Genomic DNA, 19,164 nt, shown 5'->3' on the forward strand with positions numbered 1-19,164 from the left:
AGCAGGCATGTTCTTATGGAAACCATCCAGACACACACTTGCCTCTGGTGTTGGATTTTTTGATTCTCGGATTGAATGTCATTGTTTTATGCTGATTGAATGCAAGGTGATATACCAGCATTCAATCAGGAGCAGAGACCAAGGACTGTGCTTCGAGGGATTCGATAATGAATTTAAAATGTTAACCCATGACAGGGCTTGTATGTAGAAAGGCTGCAATAATGCAACAGTATTACTACCTCACAGACTGTCCTTTTTGTGTTGTGACCCTGGGCAACAGTGGTCAATGGATAATGTGCCTAACTGGAAATGTCCATTAAAATGCTGAGTGAGCATGCCTGTGACCTAGGCAGCCATGTTGGACAGAGTGCCTGGGTCTTAATGGTGTGTCTGTAGGGTGGTGAACCTGGTTGACGGTTACTTATGCTGCTTATCTGTTTTCACACCCAGTCTTATAGAGAGGAGTTTGAATCACTCTGGGAGTGGACCAGCCCTTGTGCTGAAAATGATACCTACTTGAAAGTAGCATGTGGCGCTTAACAACTGATCTCTACAACTGTCGGAATGTTTTCCTGATTCGCTGGGTCTCTCCCTCTCTTGCTATCTCTCTCTCACAATCACTGCCATTTGGGATTTGTGCTGTTATTCCCTTTTAATGTTAAAAAAAAATCATACTGGGGGGGAAACAAACAGATCCAACTGTGTGTGATCTTCCCCGCTAATTAGCCCTGTGTCTGTGGTGAACTGGGTTAATCCTTCATCGCCTCGTCCCCCCCCGGAGGGAGTCCGGCGAGTCCAGCTCAGGTGACTGCTCGGTTCAGACAAAGGAAACCCAATCCCGAGGCTCCGGGCCCTGTGTTCACGGGCAGATTATTGCCAGGGCGGAGACTCCCCATCCCCTGGGCTGGCTCTAAGGCAGCACTGGGGCCGTCGCTCATTAACCCTCTCTGCGCCTGCTGTGAGCCAGCATAAAGAGGGTTGTCTGGGGCTCCAGTTTTAAATCCACTGTTTGGGTTCAACACTCCGCTGAGCTGGGTGAGGTTTTAGTCCCCTTTTTGAATTCTAGCACCCAGGTACTGTAGGGGGTCCCTGGCTGGACTTGGTTTGCAATGCATAAGTGTAAATATTTCCAAATAAGAATTTTTTTTTGTTGTATATTTTATTTTCAGAATATATGGAAAAAATAACTTGGGTTGGGGTCCCCTGGATGCCTGAGCCTGGGTTGGGGGTCCCTGGATCAGCTAAGGTTGAAAAGGCCTGCTCTGTATCTTTAAGTTTCAGCTGAACTCTCTACTGTTGTCTGAAAGTTTCTTTCGGCCCTTATATGCTTGCAAGTGGCTAGACCAACTGTCAAAGCAAGTCTGCACCAAAAGCATTGGGTGGCCTTGGGCAAGAGCAGAGGACCACATACAGAAAACCTGAGAAGGGCAAACCTGAATTTCTGCTGTCAACTTGACTGGAACTGTGGGGGGAGGACGAGGGCTTTGCTTCTCCGTCCTGCAGAGAGCACCCTGAAAGCAAAACCCCTTTGACTGACGTAGGTGTCCACCATTTTCTGGTCACCTGTCAGCCCTCTACTCCACGGCTAAATGCGCTGCTCTTAAAGAGTATCCCTTGGGCTATTTGAGCCTTCAACTCAGCCTCTGTGGCACCAGAGTAACAAGCTTTTTCAAACCGAGGGACTTAGCGGCTGGCCACAGGCCCTGAAGGCAATGAGGAAAGGCATTCACTGCCACGGTAGCGGCTCGCGTGGAGCAGCTATAGGGTCACAGAGAAGCCTTTTGTATGCGGCTCACGATAGCCGTGCCCATTACCGCTAACCGTACAGCGGCCGCATTCAGACGGCTCCAGCGTCGGCCACCGCGAGGCTGGGAAAACCCCGCATCGAGCTGGCGGTGCAGAGCTGTAGTTTCCTGGCAAGCGTTTCCTCTTTGATGAGAGGCAGAAGGAACGGGCGAGAGGGGAATTGGGGGCTCTTGTTCCTAGTCCTGTTTGTGTTACTGGGGGAAGGATGGGGTGGGGGGAGGGGGGTGAGGAGAGGGGCAGTGGGGAGGGGGAGGGCGCAGCAACAGGAAAAGTGTGGGAATGTTTTCATAGCGGGGTTACTGCAGCCCGGCGGCCATGTCACTCATCGTGTATGTCCTGGGGCAGACGAGGGGAATCTGGCTGGGGGGGGCGTTGGCTGGAGTGGAGGCTGTTGCAGCATGTCCTGCCCTTCAGTCTTAATTAGGAATGACGTTCCTCAACTTCAACTGATTTTTTTTTTTTTTTTTTAAAGAGAAAATGTATTTATTTACACGTGTTTAACAGGCCATTGAGTTCCTGAGAGTCCTTGTGAGAATGAGGGTAACGACAGACGGGCGGTTAAAATGTGGAGCTGTGCAGCATTCCTGCCGCTCAGCACTGGCCTACGCATCTACCCCCCCCCCCCCCCCTTCCCACAATTCATCCCAGGCCGGTGATGGGATGTGTAGTTTCAACTGTCCACGTCCTGCCTATATTCATGAAGGATTTTATATTAAAACTCATGAAAGTGACCGGGAAAATATCTGAAATTTTTAAATCCCTTTACTCACTTCTGTGAATATTGATCTCCCCCCCCCCGGTTACTGTAATTCCCCTACTCTAAGAGCTCCTGTCTTTGTTTTGGACTATCTGAAGCAGTTTCTGTCCATGTCTTGTTCTGTATATTTTCTCTGTACCTCAAAACCCTTTCTACTTCCCAGGCCTGACTACTGTGTGTCTTACATCATTCCAAATGATGAGCTCTTTATCTCATGAGATTACAGAGATGGCTTTCTTCTCATTTCTATTTGGACTGAATGGATTATTTTACTGTGAAAGGTCTTTCTCTGCTGTGTCGCATATGATCACTGTGTTGACCTCCGGTGTCCATGTTGATTCAGATGTGGGCCTCCAGACAGGCATTGTTGGTGCAGGATGCCTCCTGAAGCTTCTTCCGGGGCAGCGTACAGGAGCATTTTGTGTAATCTGGGTGATCGTGCTGTTCAGAGCGTAATTTAAACTGGAACTTGTAACACGTGGGTTGGGGAGGGGTGAGAGATCTATTAAACATGTCTTTGCCTGTCTGACTTCATTGTTTTAATCTGCGCCTCGCGATCTTGGGAGTGTCGAAATTAGCAAGCTTGGTCCTGCTGGTGAATGTCACATTGTCTTTTATGCAAGCCCCAGGCTGTAGCGCACGCTGACTCACTATGTATTCCCCATGTAGCAGCGCTCCATCTCATGGGGACTTGCTCCCAGGTGTAACAGCACAATACCTGACTCTCTCTTCTCCTTCCGTCTGCAGGGGCGACATGTCAAAACGGGACAGCTGGCGGCCATCAAGGTCATGGATGTCACGGAGGTAAGGGGAACGCGCTTCACCTGTTTGCCTTCAGCGGGGAGCTCTGATTGGGTCCTCGAGGAATCAATCGCTTCCCGAATTCCATCTGCACACATCAGCCAGATGCATTTCCAGGGATTGGCCTGGTTGCAGCTGCCTGGTCTTGTTTTCACTGCACTTTGTCTGTGCTTTGAGCTGTGGGGAAATACACTGTTGACTGTAGACGCTCATGATCCGTATTTACGTTTGTTAACTGATTGGTTACTGGCCTTTTCTTAGAAAGGGATCCTTTTTAAAAAAACTAGATGTGTCCAATCTGATTCGAGATCTTTAGTCAACTCTGCTGTCCAGTAAAATAAGCAACTGTAATGATTTTGGTGATTAGTGTCTGCAAGTCGAGACATGTTCTAACCTTCTGTCGCCTATCCCACTTTTATTGACAAGTAAGCCCAACACTACAAAGTTATTGTAAGCTTTTGTTAAGTTCAGAACTATTTTTTTTTTGTCTTTTGTGCATGTTTAAATCTGGTCATTTTGGTTCAAGGGGAAGATTCTTAAAGCTTTCATCACACTTACTGCAAGTGAATCTTTACACATAAAGTTCATTTGCTGTTGGTATTTTTTTTAGGTTTAACTGAGAGAGTTAAAAATCTTCATTTAAAAACCAAAAGCTTCCTTTTTTAGCCTCCGTGCAAGATCAGAGATTGCATGGCATGTGGGCAACAGGATGGTTCACAGGAAGGAGCCTCTCCATGGGCTCCATTTTAATCCGGAAATGGGACCTCCCAATTGGAGCCCGGTTGCCACGGCCACCCACACAGACCCTAACGATTGCATGTCCTTTTGCCCACCACAGGGCCCTAATCATAGCCTGGGACTCGCCTGCAGCCCGAGCCTGCTCTGTTAGCTGCTGCTCCTGCTGTGAAAGGCTGGCGAAGCCCAGCCTCCCACATTGCACAGGATGCGGACGTCCCTTTATTATTTATTTATTTTCACTGCTGAAAGGCAGAAAACACTGTGGGCACCGGTGCCAAATGCACATCATGGCGCAAGAGCCAACAGCTTCAGTCAGCCATGGATTTTAATAAGTGCTTTTTTTCCCCCGTTCACATCAATGAGGCCAGCTCCAGAACAAGTCATTTAGCCTCCTGTTTCACCAAGGCTAACGGTAGATAATTAACAGATGAGGTGAACACCCCAGACCTTTTTAAAATTGGGTAAAAAAAAGAAACATTTTTTGCTAGACTGAGATCAGGGATAAGAGATATAGCAATAACTAAGTATCTGTTTGTTAGTGGCTGTTTTTTGATCAGAGGCTGACCAAACTGCTGTAGGCAGACAGAGAAGTGCTCAGTAGTGTAAATCAAACCAAGGCTTCATGTTTCCCTGAGCCGCAAGGCTCCCCCAAATAAATATTTTCCTTCCTAAAATAGCTTGTAATGTCAGTTGTATGAATGTTCACTTAAAAAATGCATCTTCTCCTTGCATATTTCACCACTAAATACAGGGCTGTGGTAGTCTGTAGTACTCATGGTGATGTTTGGGTTAGATTTATTTAGCCCTTATCTTGCACAACATCCTTTACATGTTTTATTTATAAAACCTAAATATTTTTAACTGCAATGAAATATTCTTATGCACATGAACAGGGTCATAACCAGGACCCAAAAATTATAGAGGCCATGAGAGTTTTTTTGGTTCCATTACTTAAGTGTTCATTTTGTTGAGTTTTGTGGTGCAAAAGCAGGGCCAATCTATTATTTTAGGTTAGCCTCAGAATTCAGAAAACATTGTTCACACCCTTCTTTTTAAGTAATTCAACAATTTTCAAGCTTAAATACAGTAAAATGAACAGAACCGATCTGGCTAACCTAGTGCTAGATGGCTTGCTAACTACCTGGGATTATTTTACCTTGATAGTTAATGTATGCTTCCTCAGTATTAGCAACTGAATCAAACTTGCCAATATGTCAAAAAAAAATGCCATTCCCCCTAGCTTCTGAATATAACCCTGAACTTGCCTCAACTGTAACCTTTACCATCAAAGCAAGATGCGTTAGATTGGCTTGTGTTTCAAAATTTTATTTAGATATTTCAAAATGGAAAGTTTGTGTGCCCATGAGTCCACGTCTCTCATAACTGTCACTCTTCCTTCGAAGGGCCAGTTCTGACGAATGGGACAAACAGAAGTGATAAACACGCTCTTACACTGGCAGTGCCTTTTATGCTTGCATTATAGAGCATTAGGAAGAGATTTCTGTCACACGCTCTAGGCGATGGTGCAATCAGAGAGTCCTGACCCGGTTTTAATGCAAGCGGTTAATTTACTGAGACACGCCGCGGCCTCTCCTAATCGGCGGTGGTCATGATCATCGCGATGCGGAACACTGGCGCCGGGCGGCGTTGCGCCACCGTTTCCTCCTGTGGGCGTTGGGGATCTGACGCATCACCGCCCTGTTGCTACGACAGCAACACCTCAAAAGGTGGCGGGGCCTGTCGGTCCACTCTGATGAAAGCCTTGTCCTGTGTATGATCCTTGGCTCATCGTGAGGCTTATGTAAGGTTTTGTGTTTATCCGCTATGGACTGTAAACATGTTGGTCCCCTGAAAGCTCACTCATTCCTAGTGTGATAATTACTCCACCCTGTATAAAGGACTGGGAAAAACTCAGAGAAGATCTTGCATATCTATGCATGTCAGCATCATCATTAACCCTTTAAGGTCACATAACAAATATGTGATTAGAATGTTCTTAACTGAATGTTCTAATGCTGATGTAACAATCAGTACTGGTAATTGAATGCAATGTTCTTGATTTCTAGAATACTGACTTAGAATTTTGAAGAGAAAAAAAACATTCCACAAAACCTAATCTTTGAAGGGTTAAGTCATAATACACTACATTATTTAAGGGATTATAGCAAGTGTTCTTAGCTCTTGCTGTTCCATTTCATTGACCGTTAAAGCCGTTTGCAGTGTGTGCCAGAACAGTGGAGGCTGTTGTTTATTTTTGAAAAACTAGTTCCAGGATGCAGTGGACTTGGCATTCCTGTAGGTGGCTCTGTGCACGCGTTGTCAGTGCCAAGCCCCCTAAGAGCTACTGTTGCTTCACCGTTTTTCCTGTCGGTTTCTATGTATCTCACATCTGTAAAATAATGTAATTGAAAACCGGCTGCATTGTGGCTCCCCTGGAGATGGTTTTGGTGAACTCCTGACCTGCCTGCTGGTGCGATGAATAGCTCTGGAGTTGGGAATTTTACTGTTATTTTTGTCTTGCTGCTCTTATTAATGCAGTTGTTGTTGTTTCTGGCACTTTGAATTCACAGTCTGCACAGTTATGCTAACTGTAGGTTACGTGTGCGCATACAGTGGCGCTGACATTACCGGTAGAAATATCATAGCTTCTTTTATCGTTGCTAAGCGCGCTCCTGCGTTGCGTTATACACACTGGGTTCCTGATGAGTTTAGCGGAGGAGGCCGCTGCTCGGGTTGATTCTGCCGTCGTGCGGGTGGAGAGGGTGTGAGGAGCGGCGGCGCCGGCTTTTGGGCGAGGAGGAATGCCGAAGATCCCCCCCGCCCGCCTGCCTGACCGGTCCTCCTCGCTCGGCTTCGGGTCGCATGCTGTTCAAACCCTCACACAGGCGCGGTTCAGCGTGTGCGCTTTGACCCAGATTCTCCTTCCTGTGCTGGATATTCCAGTGCACAGCAGGCTGCCTGAGAGGGAGAGAGAGAGAACTGGGAGAGCGAGAGAAACCGGGAGGAGAGGGGGAGAGAGAGAGAGAGAAAACGGAGAAAGAGGAAGGGAAAAAGAGTTTTTCTTTTCAGTGCTTCAGAAGAGAATTTACATTAGTGGGCGGGATGTAGGGTGATGGGTGGAGCAGTGTTGCCGTGTTTAGCCTATATGCATCAACCAAGTCTGGTTATTCGATTACGACAGAGGCAGACTGGCGGAGGCATAAATGCATGATTTTCAGTCTTTGTAATTGTCTGTGCAACATTTTTTTTTTTCAGTCCAGTGTGAACCTCCTTCTGGGGCCCGATTTAAACTGTCGAATGGGACCTTTGGGAGAGAACGGAGCATTGGGCTGTAAATTTATCACACCGTTTTGAAGCAGTGAGGCCAGGCTAATTCCCTGCTGAAAATGGTCAGACTCCCATTTTCGCCCTGTGACCTACGAGGTGTTCGATGCCCCGTGTCCCGGTGACCCCAGGGCAGGAGCACAGTCCTTCCCCTGCCGCAATTTCGCGATGATGGGATGGCCATTTGTTCTCCCCCCCCCTTCCAGGCTTCATGGCCGTGAATAACAAATCCAAACAGCTGCAGGAAACGTGCTCGGAGAGAGAGGGAGAGAGAGAGGGGGCGGGACTATGACATCATTGTAGAGCAGGTCATCGTTTCTCGCTGCAAACAGCTTTATTTTTAGCCCTGCCTCCTTTCCCGTTTTCTGCTGCTCTCTCTGTGGAGCATATGGAGGAGGGGAAGCCAGATACAGTTTCTCTATCTCTGCATTAAAAAAAACAAAAAAAAACAGCTGTTTACATGCTCCACATTAGCGATTGCACAACATAGAAAATTTGGAGAAAATCATGATTGCATACTTTCCCCCAGAGTGCCTTGCAGTAGTCTTTGCCCTCATATCATTGGGGCAGAGGGCTAATGCAGTTCGGCCATGATAAACCCATTGAGGAAAATTCTGAAGGCCCATGATGGAAAATGCATTACTTTAGTCTACATTTGTCTTATAGCATCAGACTCTTGGTCCATTACCCTTATTTGTCAGTTTGTTCTGACAATGGACAACTAACGTCTGATCTTGTATGTCATCAAATCAAACCACCTGAGACACTTTAAGGTCAATGTGGCAGTCTAAGATACCCATTCCTACCTTTTTTGCCTCAGTGCAAGGTTTGTGTTTTTTTTTTTTTTGCGCCATCCGGCTGTACTGGCAACAGGCAACACACACACTGTTTGCGGGGAAAACCTTGCCCTTGCGGGCAGAAGCCAGCCTTCAGTGCGACATAATGAGTTGCAGCTTTGGTTGTGGGTGATGCAATGCAAAACCAGTTGTGCTGTTGTGGGTCTGTGCGTTTCGTCTCAGGTTTGTGTTAGCCTCGTTTCATCTGTACTGTGGGAGCAGAGATATGAGAGTCTGTATGTAGTGGATTGTCTTTCTTACGCAGTGTGCCAGTTATGGACAGATCTGACTCTGTCCTGCCTAATCTCAGTTAACCGATAGAGCTTCTCTGAAATTAAAGATCTTTTCTATTTATGGTTTGAATGAGATCACATGGGTGACGTAGATCTCACAACAGCAAGGAATCTAAATATAATAATGCTGCAATGATCTGACTTTTGGGTACAGATTTGCTTCTTCTTTTCCTTCTGACTTCTACCTCTTTTACCATTAATAATGGCAAAGAGGGCTGTTCAGAAGGAAGATAATAAAAAATAAATGGGAAGCAGAGTAACTTCCTGTTTATTTTTCATTATCTTCCTTCTGACGGGTGCGTATTTACTTTACTGTTATTAACGTTTTGGGATGCTCCGTTTATCATTTCCGCAACTTAAAATGCTGTTGCCAATGTAGCCCAGCAAAAAAAACATAGGTATTGAGTCTCTTTTGACTGAATGGATTACAGATTGTTTATGAACTGCTTTTCCACTGACAATACAAGCACTGGTTTACACAACTGAGCGCGAGGCAGTCCATGGGCCATTAAGCTCAAAGCAAAACAGCTCATTAGAAACGGAAGCTTAAATTTCAGAATATTTAAGTGTGCTCTCTTTTTTTTCGTTTTGTTTTTAAGCAATGAATAACGTTTGTTTTCAAAGCTCCTAATTCGCCATTATCAGTCATTTTGCCTCGAGGCTGTATTTCATTGGAGCATGTCGGGCTTTGCAAAGGCAGTGTTTTTGCATGCTGTTAGTTACGATGGCTATCTGGTACCCCTTTAGTCCTCAGGGAGATAATTAATTGAATAATTCTTTCTGTCATCCCTGTATGCGTTTCTTAGGATGAAGAGGAGGAAATTAAACTGGAGATTAATATGCTGAAGAAGTACTCCCACCACAGAAACATTGCCACCTACTACGGTGCTTTCATAAAAAAGAGCCCCCCAGGCCATGATGACCAGCTGTGGGTGAGTTTGTTTGGTGACCCCTCTGGCCTCAAGACACCCCCCCCCCCCACTCCCCAAACAAATCCAAGTTCCTGTACCTCTCTGCTCACCGTGCTGCTCAAATGGTCTGGCCTTCAGTCATTCTCCACAGTTCCTTGTTTTCAGGGCTTGTATTACATGCAGTGGTGTTTTTCAAGGCCTTTGGGCCCCCCCATCCCCCCCCCCCCCAGACTAGGAGATTTACATGCTGTCTCAGAAAAAGTAAAATGTGATATCTGTAAAAACACTCCTTCTCCTAGCCTCCTTTCCCCCCACCCCCCCACATGCACGTGCACACACACACACCACACCACATACGTACACACACATCCACACACGTGTGCACGCAAACACACACACACCACAAACACACCACATACCTTTGCACACAGACACACACACTCACACGCTTCATTGTTGATTGCTGTTATCTCTTAAGCCTGACCACAGTCTATTATTTTTGCTGTGACAGATGCATGTTTCATATGCATGTGTGCATGTTTGTCCGGAGATGTCCGTAACTCTGTCTTCATCTCCAGCTGGTGATGGAGTTCTGTGGCGCCGGGTCCATCACAGACCTGGTGAAGAACACCAAGGGAAACACGCTGAAAGAGGACTGGATCGCCTACATCTCTAGAGAGATCCTTCGAGTGAGTCATCTCAGTCCTACCCAGCTGCACTATCCCTGTACTCTTCCCTCCCATTCCTCACCCCCTCACCTCTGTCTGATTCTCTCTTTTTCTCTCTTGCCTTCAACCACTTTTCTTCCCTTTACACTTTTTACCTCTCTCATTTCTCTCTTCTCTTTGCACTTTTTACCTCTCCCGTTCCTCTCTGAACGGCTCAGAACGTTTGATCGGTTTGCGAAGCCGTAGAAAGTAAACCCTTCGAGACCGTTCACATAAAACGAGCGCATTGCGCCCCCGAGCTTGGGATTGATTCCCAGTGTGGACTCCCTAAGTGTGAACCTTGAGCTGGATCCAGGCGGTTCCGCCCACTCGGTCGTCACGGCGCACCGTTTGACGCACTCCCACAGACCCTGCGATGCTGTGGTGGCAGCCCATGTTTAAACACTGCGCTCTTTGTGTGCGGTTTTAGTCGGGCTGCTGTGGCATTCTGGGATTTGCGGTCTCACGACAGTGTGCTCTTCCGCTCAGGGGCTGTCCCACCTGCACGCCCATCACGTGATCCACCGCGACATCAAGGGCCAGAACGTCCTGCTGACGGAGAACGCCGAGGTCAAGCTGGGTGAGTGGTGCAACCCCGGCCGTCCTCCCTGGGGTGGGAGCTGGCGGCCACATCCAGGACCGAATGGGGCTGTATTACACAAGCACACTGTTCTCCACACGCTAATGACAAATGGTTTTATGATGAAACCACGGGGTGCTTGGTACATTTATATATATATCAGACATTTTGTTAGAATTTATAGTTGCAGCGAAAACCACCCAGAGTCCAAGTTTCCTTTCGTACATTCTTTAAACAAGATTAGCAAACATGGGAATGAAAGCGTAGCATAAGAGCTTTACTGGAGCCGGCCAGTCCCCAGGCTCCTGGGGTTGGTTTGAGCTGGTTTAAACTGGCCGGATCCGGTTTTCCTCTGCAGTTGATTTTGGTGTGAGCGCACAGCTGGACAGGACGGTCGGTCGGAGGAACACCTTCATCGGGACACCCTACTGGATGGCCCCGGAGGTCATCGCGTGCGATGAGAACCCGGACGCTACCTACGACTATCGGGTAAGACGGTGTACACACTTTAGACTCCGAACTGGGCCCATGCACGCACTAATTGCCCAGTGATAAAATGAAAATAATTACCTCAAAATGAGAGCAATGACCTCAAACTCCCTGCCCCCCTCCCATTTTTATCTGTGTTCTACTGCTATTAGACTGGTATACGTTACAGCATATGGAAAGCTCTGGTTTTTATGTCTCAGAAGTATTATTGTGTTGTAAATGTTTTAGAAAGTCACTATTTAAAAATCCCTTGGTTCACAATCTGATGTCTTCTGTGTGATTGAAAAATTGCCCTCAATATGTTGGTACAGCTAAAACGTCTACAGTATGTTATGAGTTTCAATCACCCTCTCTGTGGCTAGCTGGGTGGCCTGTGATGATAAAGTGGTACATACACATACTACGGGATGTTTAAAATCGGGGGGTGACAGGAAAACAGTTGGGGATAGTGACTGGTTTAAACCCCCCCCCCCCCCCCTCTGTTAGCACGGTGCTGTATGAAGTTTATATGCTTAATGGCTTTTCTCTCGCAGAGTGACTTGTGGTCCTGTGGGATAACCGCCATTGAGATGGCCGAGGGAGCACCCCGTGAGTTCTGTTTTCTTTTCTCTCTTGTTCCTCCCCGGTCTGTTCCATCCCTGTCTGTTTTTTTTTAAGTACTACCTCAGTGTTTGAGCTTTCAGCCTTTTTTCATTTTAATTGTTTTTATTTATTCTGGTTGGAGAGCCTCATTGAAGTGTATAAATATTAAAAGTTCCTCTTCCTCCTTCATTCCCAGTTATCTAGCACTTGCTGTTATTGTTTGGAATAGTTCTGCTGAACTGGAATAGTACCGCTGTTTGCAGAGCGAAGCGAAGGTCAATTCTGCGGTCTCTGGTCATATTTACTGCTGCTGATGTGCGCATGTTCGTCCTCTCTCCTCCAGCTCTCTGCGACATGCATCCAATGCGAGCCCTTTTCCTCATCCCCAGGAACCCTCCGCCGAGACTCAAGTCCAAGAAATGGTATGTTCTAGAGTGTCTCTCACGAAAGCCTTTCCTTCTCGCGCACCGTAGCGTCGCGCCCGTTTAGCACCCCCTTTTTTTGCCCCCTTTTTTTTTTTTACCCGAGCTTGTTTTGTAGCGATTGCACTGCTGTTGCTGGGCTTTTGGAGAACGCGATGCTGCTGGCACGGGGCATAAGCTGGCTGTGCGGTAAATCAGTGCGGCGCGGAGGCACATGTGCTTAATGATGTGCTCTGTAATGGAACACTGAACTGTGAGGCCTGCCCGACTCTGGCCCTGCCGACGGGGAGGCGGAGGTCTCGCTGTGATTGGCCTGCTGGCTCTGGCAGCAGTGATTGGTTTAGTCGCTGATGTATGAAGCAGTGCGTGGTTTTGTATGAGGCTTCCCCCTTGGTAATTGGCCCCCGTTATAAATAGCACTGTGAGAGAGGCCAGGCCATTACTGCTGTCTGATGCGACTCATAGATGCTGCTCTGCCATGAAAATAAATAACGGTAAAATAAAAACAATAAAATGGCCCAGATATCAGCTGCTGTAACCTTAGTCAGTAGCCCTTTTTTGCATGTGCAGTCTTGCAGTGAATATTACAAAGCCTTTCCATTTAAGGGTCAACTGTGAATTAGAGCCTGCATTCCAGGAAGGCTACTTCAGAAATTTGCTGGATCAAGACCTAGTAATGCTCTCTCTTACGGAAATGTTATGTTTTGATGTCAACTAGGAAACTCAACTTATTTCACCAAGACACCCTGCCAACGACATTTTTTCGCACTACTGTATAAAAATAATAAACTTAGAGCAATACAGCTCATACAACAAATGAATAACTGCCTTCCATCCTGTCTTGCTAGCTATACACAGGACACAGTGACACAGTCTCAGTCATATTCTTATTTGTACATGTAGATTAAAATATGCAAGGATGCTAGCAGTTATAATTGATTAACTTTTTTTTCAGTTGCAAACAGCTTGTCATTAGCAAGCTTCTCTGGCTGGTATAATAAAGTTTGCGAAGTCATGCCACTTCTAGGCTGTACATGTCTTGGTCATACTCTTGACCTACTTCCATTCCATTGTTGGCTCTTTTCAAGTATTTGATAGCTGCCTGTTCAGACAACTATTAATCAACCTGTTTAAAAAAATGCATGGTTTTTGGTTGTGTGTGTGATCAAAACAAGCCACTACCGTTGCCAGAAAACTGAGTGCGGCATTGTTCCATGTTTCGTGTGTGAAGATGCCTCTTGGTTACTGAGGCATCTTCTCCTACTCAGCATGTTTCACTCATGCTTTTCTAATGTTTCCCAGGCCATTTATGTTGTGTACAGGTCAGCTGCTACATACCACTGGAATGTCTTCAGTATTGTTTTCATGGGACCATTTTGTAGTTTGGGTTTTCTAGTCTGGTATACATTGAGGCACTTATGTGCTACTTCGTTTTCCAGCACGAATTGCTCAGTGATGTTTGAGCAACACCAAGCTCCCTGGTGAGGAATTAGAATTGTTGAAAATATTTTTTTGGCTGTGGTCTTTTACATGATAAACAAAGCCTATGTCTGTTTAACTTGCCTGGCCTTGGGAGGCCTACTTACTGTATTAGGGATTGGCCGGCTTGCTGTCCGCCCATTCAGATTTTTTTGTAGAAACGCCCCCCACTTTGCCTCGGGTATAACTGACTTGCAGCCTAGGCAGGGCGGTGGAAAAAAAACAATACTTTATGCGTCTGTTTTTATGGTTTGATGTTTCTTTGGGCTATTTTCAACCGTTTCAACCGTAACAGCTTCAGAATAAAATGTGCATATTACGTGTGTGACTTGATAAGTGCTGAAAGCTTGTTTGTCCCTCTGGGTATTTAATGACTGTTGTGGAATGTGACAGTGCTGTGCAGTGTTATATATTAAAGATGGTGAATTGCTTGAGCAAGTGTAGCTTTCTGCATGAAATGTTCTGTGCATTTCTATACAGTGAGGGGAATGAATGGAGATGCACTCAGCCACCGCTATAATGCCCTGGAACATCAAATTGGCATCAGTCAAATATTATTCCAGACAACTAGAACTGTGTTTGTAACCCTTTTAAGATGTGAGATCACAAATATGTGATTAGAATGCTCTTATTAACTGAACATTCTAGATGCAGCAGTCACTACTGCTAATGGAAAGCAATGCTCTAGTGTTCTAGAACACTGACTGAACAAACCTGCTCTTCAAAGTTTAAGTGACGTTGGAAGTTGGATGGTTGAGCGTTGCGGAAGGTCAAGCAGCGGAGGAGAGGACAACATGAGCAGTGGCAGGGAAATCCCCCCCTGTTACTTTACACTGATCATACCCATCCATAAACCCGATCATGTACAGTACGTGTTGTCATTAAGTCTGTCTCTACCTTAATATTGGACTGGTGGGCTGTGAGCAATATACCTCATATGTAGGAGACATGCAGCCTCTCTTTGCACAAACCGGTTTGGTAGGTCTCTAACTGAGCTCCACAGTCCCTAACTGTATGCCTGTTTGCTACATTTCTACATTTCTTTCTGGTGCTCTACCTCAGGTCCAAAAAGTTCTTCAGCTTCATCGAGGGTTGTCTGGTGAAAAACTACACTCAGCGCCCCCCAACTGAACAGCTGCTGAAGCACCCCTTCATTCGGGACCAGCCCAATGAAAGACAGGTCCGGATTCAACTCAAGGACCACATCGACCGCACCCGCAAGAAGAGAGGCGAGAAAGGTGAGTGTCATGCGTTACCTTCTCTTGCATGGGTCAGGGATCTCTTATGTGGCTTGGAGATCTCTTATGTGGCTTGGAGATCTCTTATGTGGCTTGGAGATCTCTTATGTGGCTTGGAGATCTCTTATGTGGCTTGGAGATCTCTTATGTGGCTCAGAGATCTCTTATATGGCTCCGGAATCTCTTTATGACTCAGGGATCTCTTATAGTATATGACCCAGAGATCTCTTATGTGGCTCGGAGATCTCTTATGTGGCTCGGAGATCTCTTATGTGGCTCGGAGATCTCTTATGTGGCTCGGAGATCTCTTATGTGGCTCGGAGATCTCTTATGTGGCTCGGAGATCTCTTATGTGGCTCAGAGATCTCTTATGTGGCTCAGAGATCTCTTATGTGGCTCAGAGATCTCTTATGTGGCTCAGAGATCTCTTATGTGGCTCAGAGATATCTTAGCTGGCTCAGGGATCTCTTACGTGGCTCCGGAATCTCTTTATGACTCAGGGATCTCTTGCAGTATATGACTCAGGGATCTCTTATATGGCTCAGAGATCTCTTGTGTGGCTTGGAGATCTCTCAGGTGGCTCAGAGATCTCTTAGCTGGCTCAGGGATCTCTTACGTGGCTCCGGAATCTCTTTATGACTCAGGGATCTCTTGCAGTATATGACTCAGGGATCTCTTATATGGCTCAGAGATCTCTTATGTGGCTTGGAGATCTCTCAGGTGGCTCAGAGATCTCTTAGCTGGCTCAGGGATCTCTTACGTGGCTCCGGAATCTCTTTATGACTCAGGGATCTCTTGCAGTATATGACTCAGGGATCTCTTATATGGCCCGGAGATCTCTTATGTTGCTCAGGGATCTTTTACATGGCGCAGGGACCTCATTGACCACACACACAATGGAATTGTCATTTAACCTGTAGTAATTAATTTCCAGGAAATATAATGAAGAGGCACGCTCCTCATAGATAGGTGTACCCAATTAAGCTAAATGATACATGCTTGATACAACCAATTATTTTCCTCATCAAATTTCAAGTGCCTAGAGACTAAAAAAATAATTTTAAGGTTTATGCAGGGGTGCTTGAAAACAATAACCCACGGACCAAAAACATTTTTAATCATAAGAAGAAAAAACCTCTCAGAATGATAATTAATATTGAGGTATTCAGCTGATGATTAAGCACTGTCTTACTGGTCATTCTTTTTTCTGATTGTATGAAAAAACCAGTTTTAGAGGTTAGTTGGATGTGATGACCTCAGAGGCCTTCCTGTAGAAGTACAATGAGACGGGGATCTTACACAGATACACAGGAATGAAGAGTGAATTTTTTGTTTACTCCCTTATTTGTATTCTTTCGCTGAGCCCTCCGCTCTGTAGTACTGTTGAAGTAAACTATATGGCTGGCAGAGGTGTCGGGACCTGTGTTTCATGTGTGTTGTCTGTGGTGTTGAAATCAGCCGTTAAGCCGATTAACCGGATAAACTTTTGATTTGAAATGGAGGAAAAAAATGTGTTTCTAGCCTTAGTTCACGTTCATATTTACATTTTCTTGTAACAAAATATTGTATAGGAGGATCTGGTAGCTGTGAGAGACCACCATGTTTGTTATATTGTACTGAATTTGTAAAAAACATTGTGCTTAATTGTAATTATTCTTGTGGGTATCATATTGCTGTTGCTGTGCATTTAACTGTATTAGCATGGTACACTCATTGTGATGTAGCGTGAATGCTAACGAGGCTGTTCTTCGTAGATGAGACGGAGTACGAGTACAGTGGGAGCGAGGAGGAGGAGGAGGAACCGCCAGAGCAGGAGGGAGAGCCCAGGTACTTCAGCGCTGCTGCCGATGCATACATTTCCTGCAACCATTATACCATACAATATGTACTATATATCATATAACATATACCATATACGCTATACATTATACTATTATACCATGTACCCTATACTACATACCATTATATAATATACTATACACCATTATATCATATGTTATATGCCATTATACCATATACTGTTGTATCATATACCGTACTATATTGGGCACACTCCTACCCTGGGATGCTCAAATCTGCCTTGTGTGGCTAGTGGCACTGCTGGTTTTCATTCTTCCCACTAAACCTGGGACACCTGGTGAGTTAAATCTGTGGCCAATCAGTGCCATTAATCAATGCGTTTACTATCGGCTAGTAAAGGAAGCCAGTGGCAGTGCTGGCCTTGTGGGCCCGATTAGAGCCTCCCTGCTCTAGGCACCGTGGAGCCCGACAGCCTCCTGCATGACACAGCATCGCAGAGATCCCCAGGCACACCAGGGGGGCGTTTTACATTGCCTACCGCTTTCCACTTTGCATATTTTTCAACCCACTCGCAGAGTTACTTTCAATGGCTGTGTCCCACACGCGCCGGATTTGAACACGCAGCAGCGCAGATCCACAGCCAGGTTATCTGCAGGCTAATCCACGCATAATAAGCACATTCCACCCCCCTCACCCCCACCCCAATGTCAAGTGAATGAGTTGTCTGACGTGCCCCCCCACCTTGTGCCCCCCTCACAGCTCCATCGTGAACGTCCCGGGAGAGTCGACCCTGCGCAGGGACTTCATCCGCCTCCAGCAGGAGAACAAGGAGCGTTCGGAGGCGCTGCGCAGACAGCAGCTCCTGCAGGAGCAGCAGCTCCGCGAGCAGGAGGAGTACAAGCGCCAGCTGCTGGCCGAGAGGCAGAAGCGCATCGAGCAGCAGAAGGAGCAGAGGCGGCGGCTGGAGGAGGTGAGCCGTCGCCAGGGAAACCGTGTGGGAGGGTGACCCTGAGTGTCACCCCGAATAAGGGCGTGAAATAAATCTGTGTCTACAGGCAGGTACGATATGTGAGATCATAACCAGAAAAACTAGGTGAATCAGTGTCTATACAGTACAAGTGTTCTTGTTAAGAAAGTACAGTATAATCCAGCCATTGTATGCACAGTATTGCCTGCTGTTGTCCATGTATGGACATGCAACAGTGGTTCTGCCCCTGGATATTGTATTTAAAGCCAAATGACACTAGCACATTAAATTAACTGGCTCAAGTAAAATCACTCACAGTGTGCAGAACGTGTAATATATGGCAGGGATCAGGTGAATAAGTGTATGAGTCTGTGGTGATGTCCCTCGTCACAGTTATGTTTATAATGAAGCCGCTTCTGTTTTGAATGCTCCTGTTGTTTTTGCCCTGGAGAGAGGAGCCTGTGCTTTCCCTGGGCTGACCTCTGTCTGGCCTTGTTACGTGCCCATGCCTAATGTTTGATGTCCAGGGCTGCCTGTGCCATGTCTGTTGGTAGAAAGACAGTCCTTCATGCATGTCTGGCAGACTCATCCCCTGGTTTCACAGTCTCATGTTTTTTCCCTAATTGAGTTTTCCTGCTTAAAAGGAGACCTGGGGCTCCAGGGGGATAATGACATTATAATGGCTATCTTCATTATCCACACACATTCTGGGTTACAGTGAGGGTGTGTTCTCGTTTGCTTAGGAAGAGTCAGTGTTTTGTGTGTGTGTGTGTGTCTGTCAGAGAGAGAGTGTGAGAGAGAGTGAATGTTTGTGAGAGTGTGAGAGCTATATATTGAGAGAAAATTGGACTAACTTAGTCTGCCCAAAAAGCTTCTCTCAGCAAATGGAGGTCTTTGCTTCTTATTAGTCCGAATGGCCAATCTTAACTCAATAAGATTGCGGACTGTCCCTGTTTTGTGTGGGATATGAAGTTCAGAACTAATGGAGAGAGAGAGCTGTGTAGCTAGGTTACCTTTTTTACTTTTCATTGAAGCCTAGCTAATGGAGAGGGTTGCTGTATTGCTGAGTCATTCTATTTCTTTTAATTAACCCTTTAATGAAGGCGTAACATCACAAATATGTGATTAGAATGTTCTTAACTGAACTTCTGGTAATTCAATGGAATGGAGTTCTAAAAACCTTCCAAAAACCTTCAGAGGGTTAGGTTCCACTAATCGGGAAGCAGCTGCATTGCTGGGTCCTCCTCTTATTGTCGTTCTGACTTGCTTGACTAATGGAGAGAGAGCTGTGATGGGTAAAGTGGACCTGAGTTCTCTTCGTCAGCCATTTGTCAGCCAAGCCCAGTGAGAGACCCTGCTGTGTTTTAGAGCAAGCTGTCCATGTTCTTACATTATTCTGCAGTCAGACCAACTTCCTAGAATGATTAGAAATAT

The 19,164-nt window shown here is 46.0% G+C and overlaps 1 protein-coding gene across 11 annotated transcripts in view; it reads left to right on the top strand.

Annotated features, from left to right (window-relative positions):
- LOC135241212 (mitogen-activated protein kinase kinase kinase kinase 4) overlaps window positions 1-19,164 on the top strand; it is a 76,222-nt gene that overhangs the window by 31,837 nt on the left and 25,221 nt on the right. For 10 of the 11 annotated variants that reach the window (XM_064311409.1, XM_064311404.1, XM_064311406.1 and 7 more), the window contains exons 3-12: window positions 3,311-3,367; window positions 9,362-9,487; window positions 10,045-10,155; window positions 10,663-10,753; window positions 11,112-11,242; window positions 11,776-11,830; window positions 12,168-12,246; window positions 14,788-14,963; window positions 16,718-16,790; window positions 17,523-17,733. In XM_064311409.1, the coding sequence (XP_064167479.1) occupies window positions 3,311-3,367; window positions 9,362-9,487; window positions 10,045-10,155; window positions 10,663-10,753; window positions 11,112-11,242; window positions 11,776-11,830; window positions 12,168-12,246; window positions 14,788-14,963; window positions 16,718-16,790; window positions 17,523-17,733 (1,110 nt within the window). Of the gene's footprint in view, window positions 1-3,310; window positions 3,368-9,361; window positions 9,488-10,044; window positions 10,156-10,662; window positions 10,754-11,111; window positions 11,243-11,775; window positions 11,831-12,167; window positions 12,247-14,787; window positions 14,964-16,191; window positions 16,595-16,717; window positions 16,791-17,522; window positions 17,734-19,164 lie in introns of those variants that run through there. The other variant, XM_064311410.1, reaches the window with a different exon arrangement.

Source organism: Anguilla rostrata, chromosome 15 (assembly GCF_018555375.3).
Source record: "Anguilla rostrata isolate EN2019 chromosome 15, ASM1855537v3, whole genome shotgun sequence".
NCBI lineage: Eukaryota > Metazoa > Chordata > Actinopteri > Anguilliformes > Anguillidae > Anguilla > Anguilla rostrata.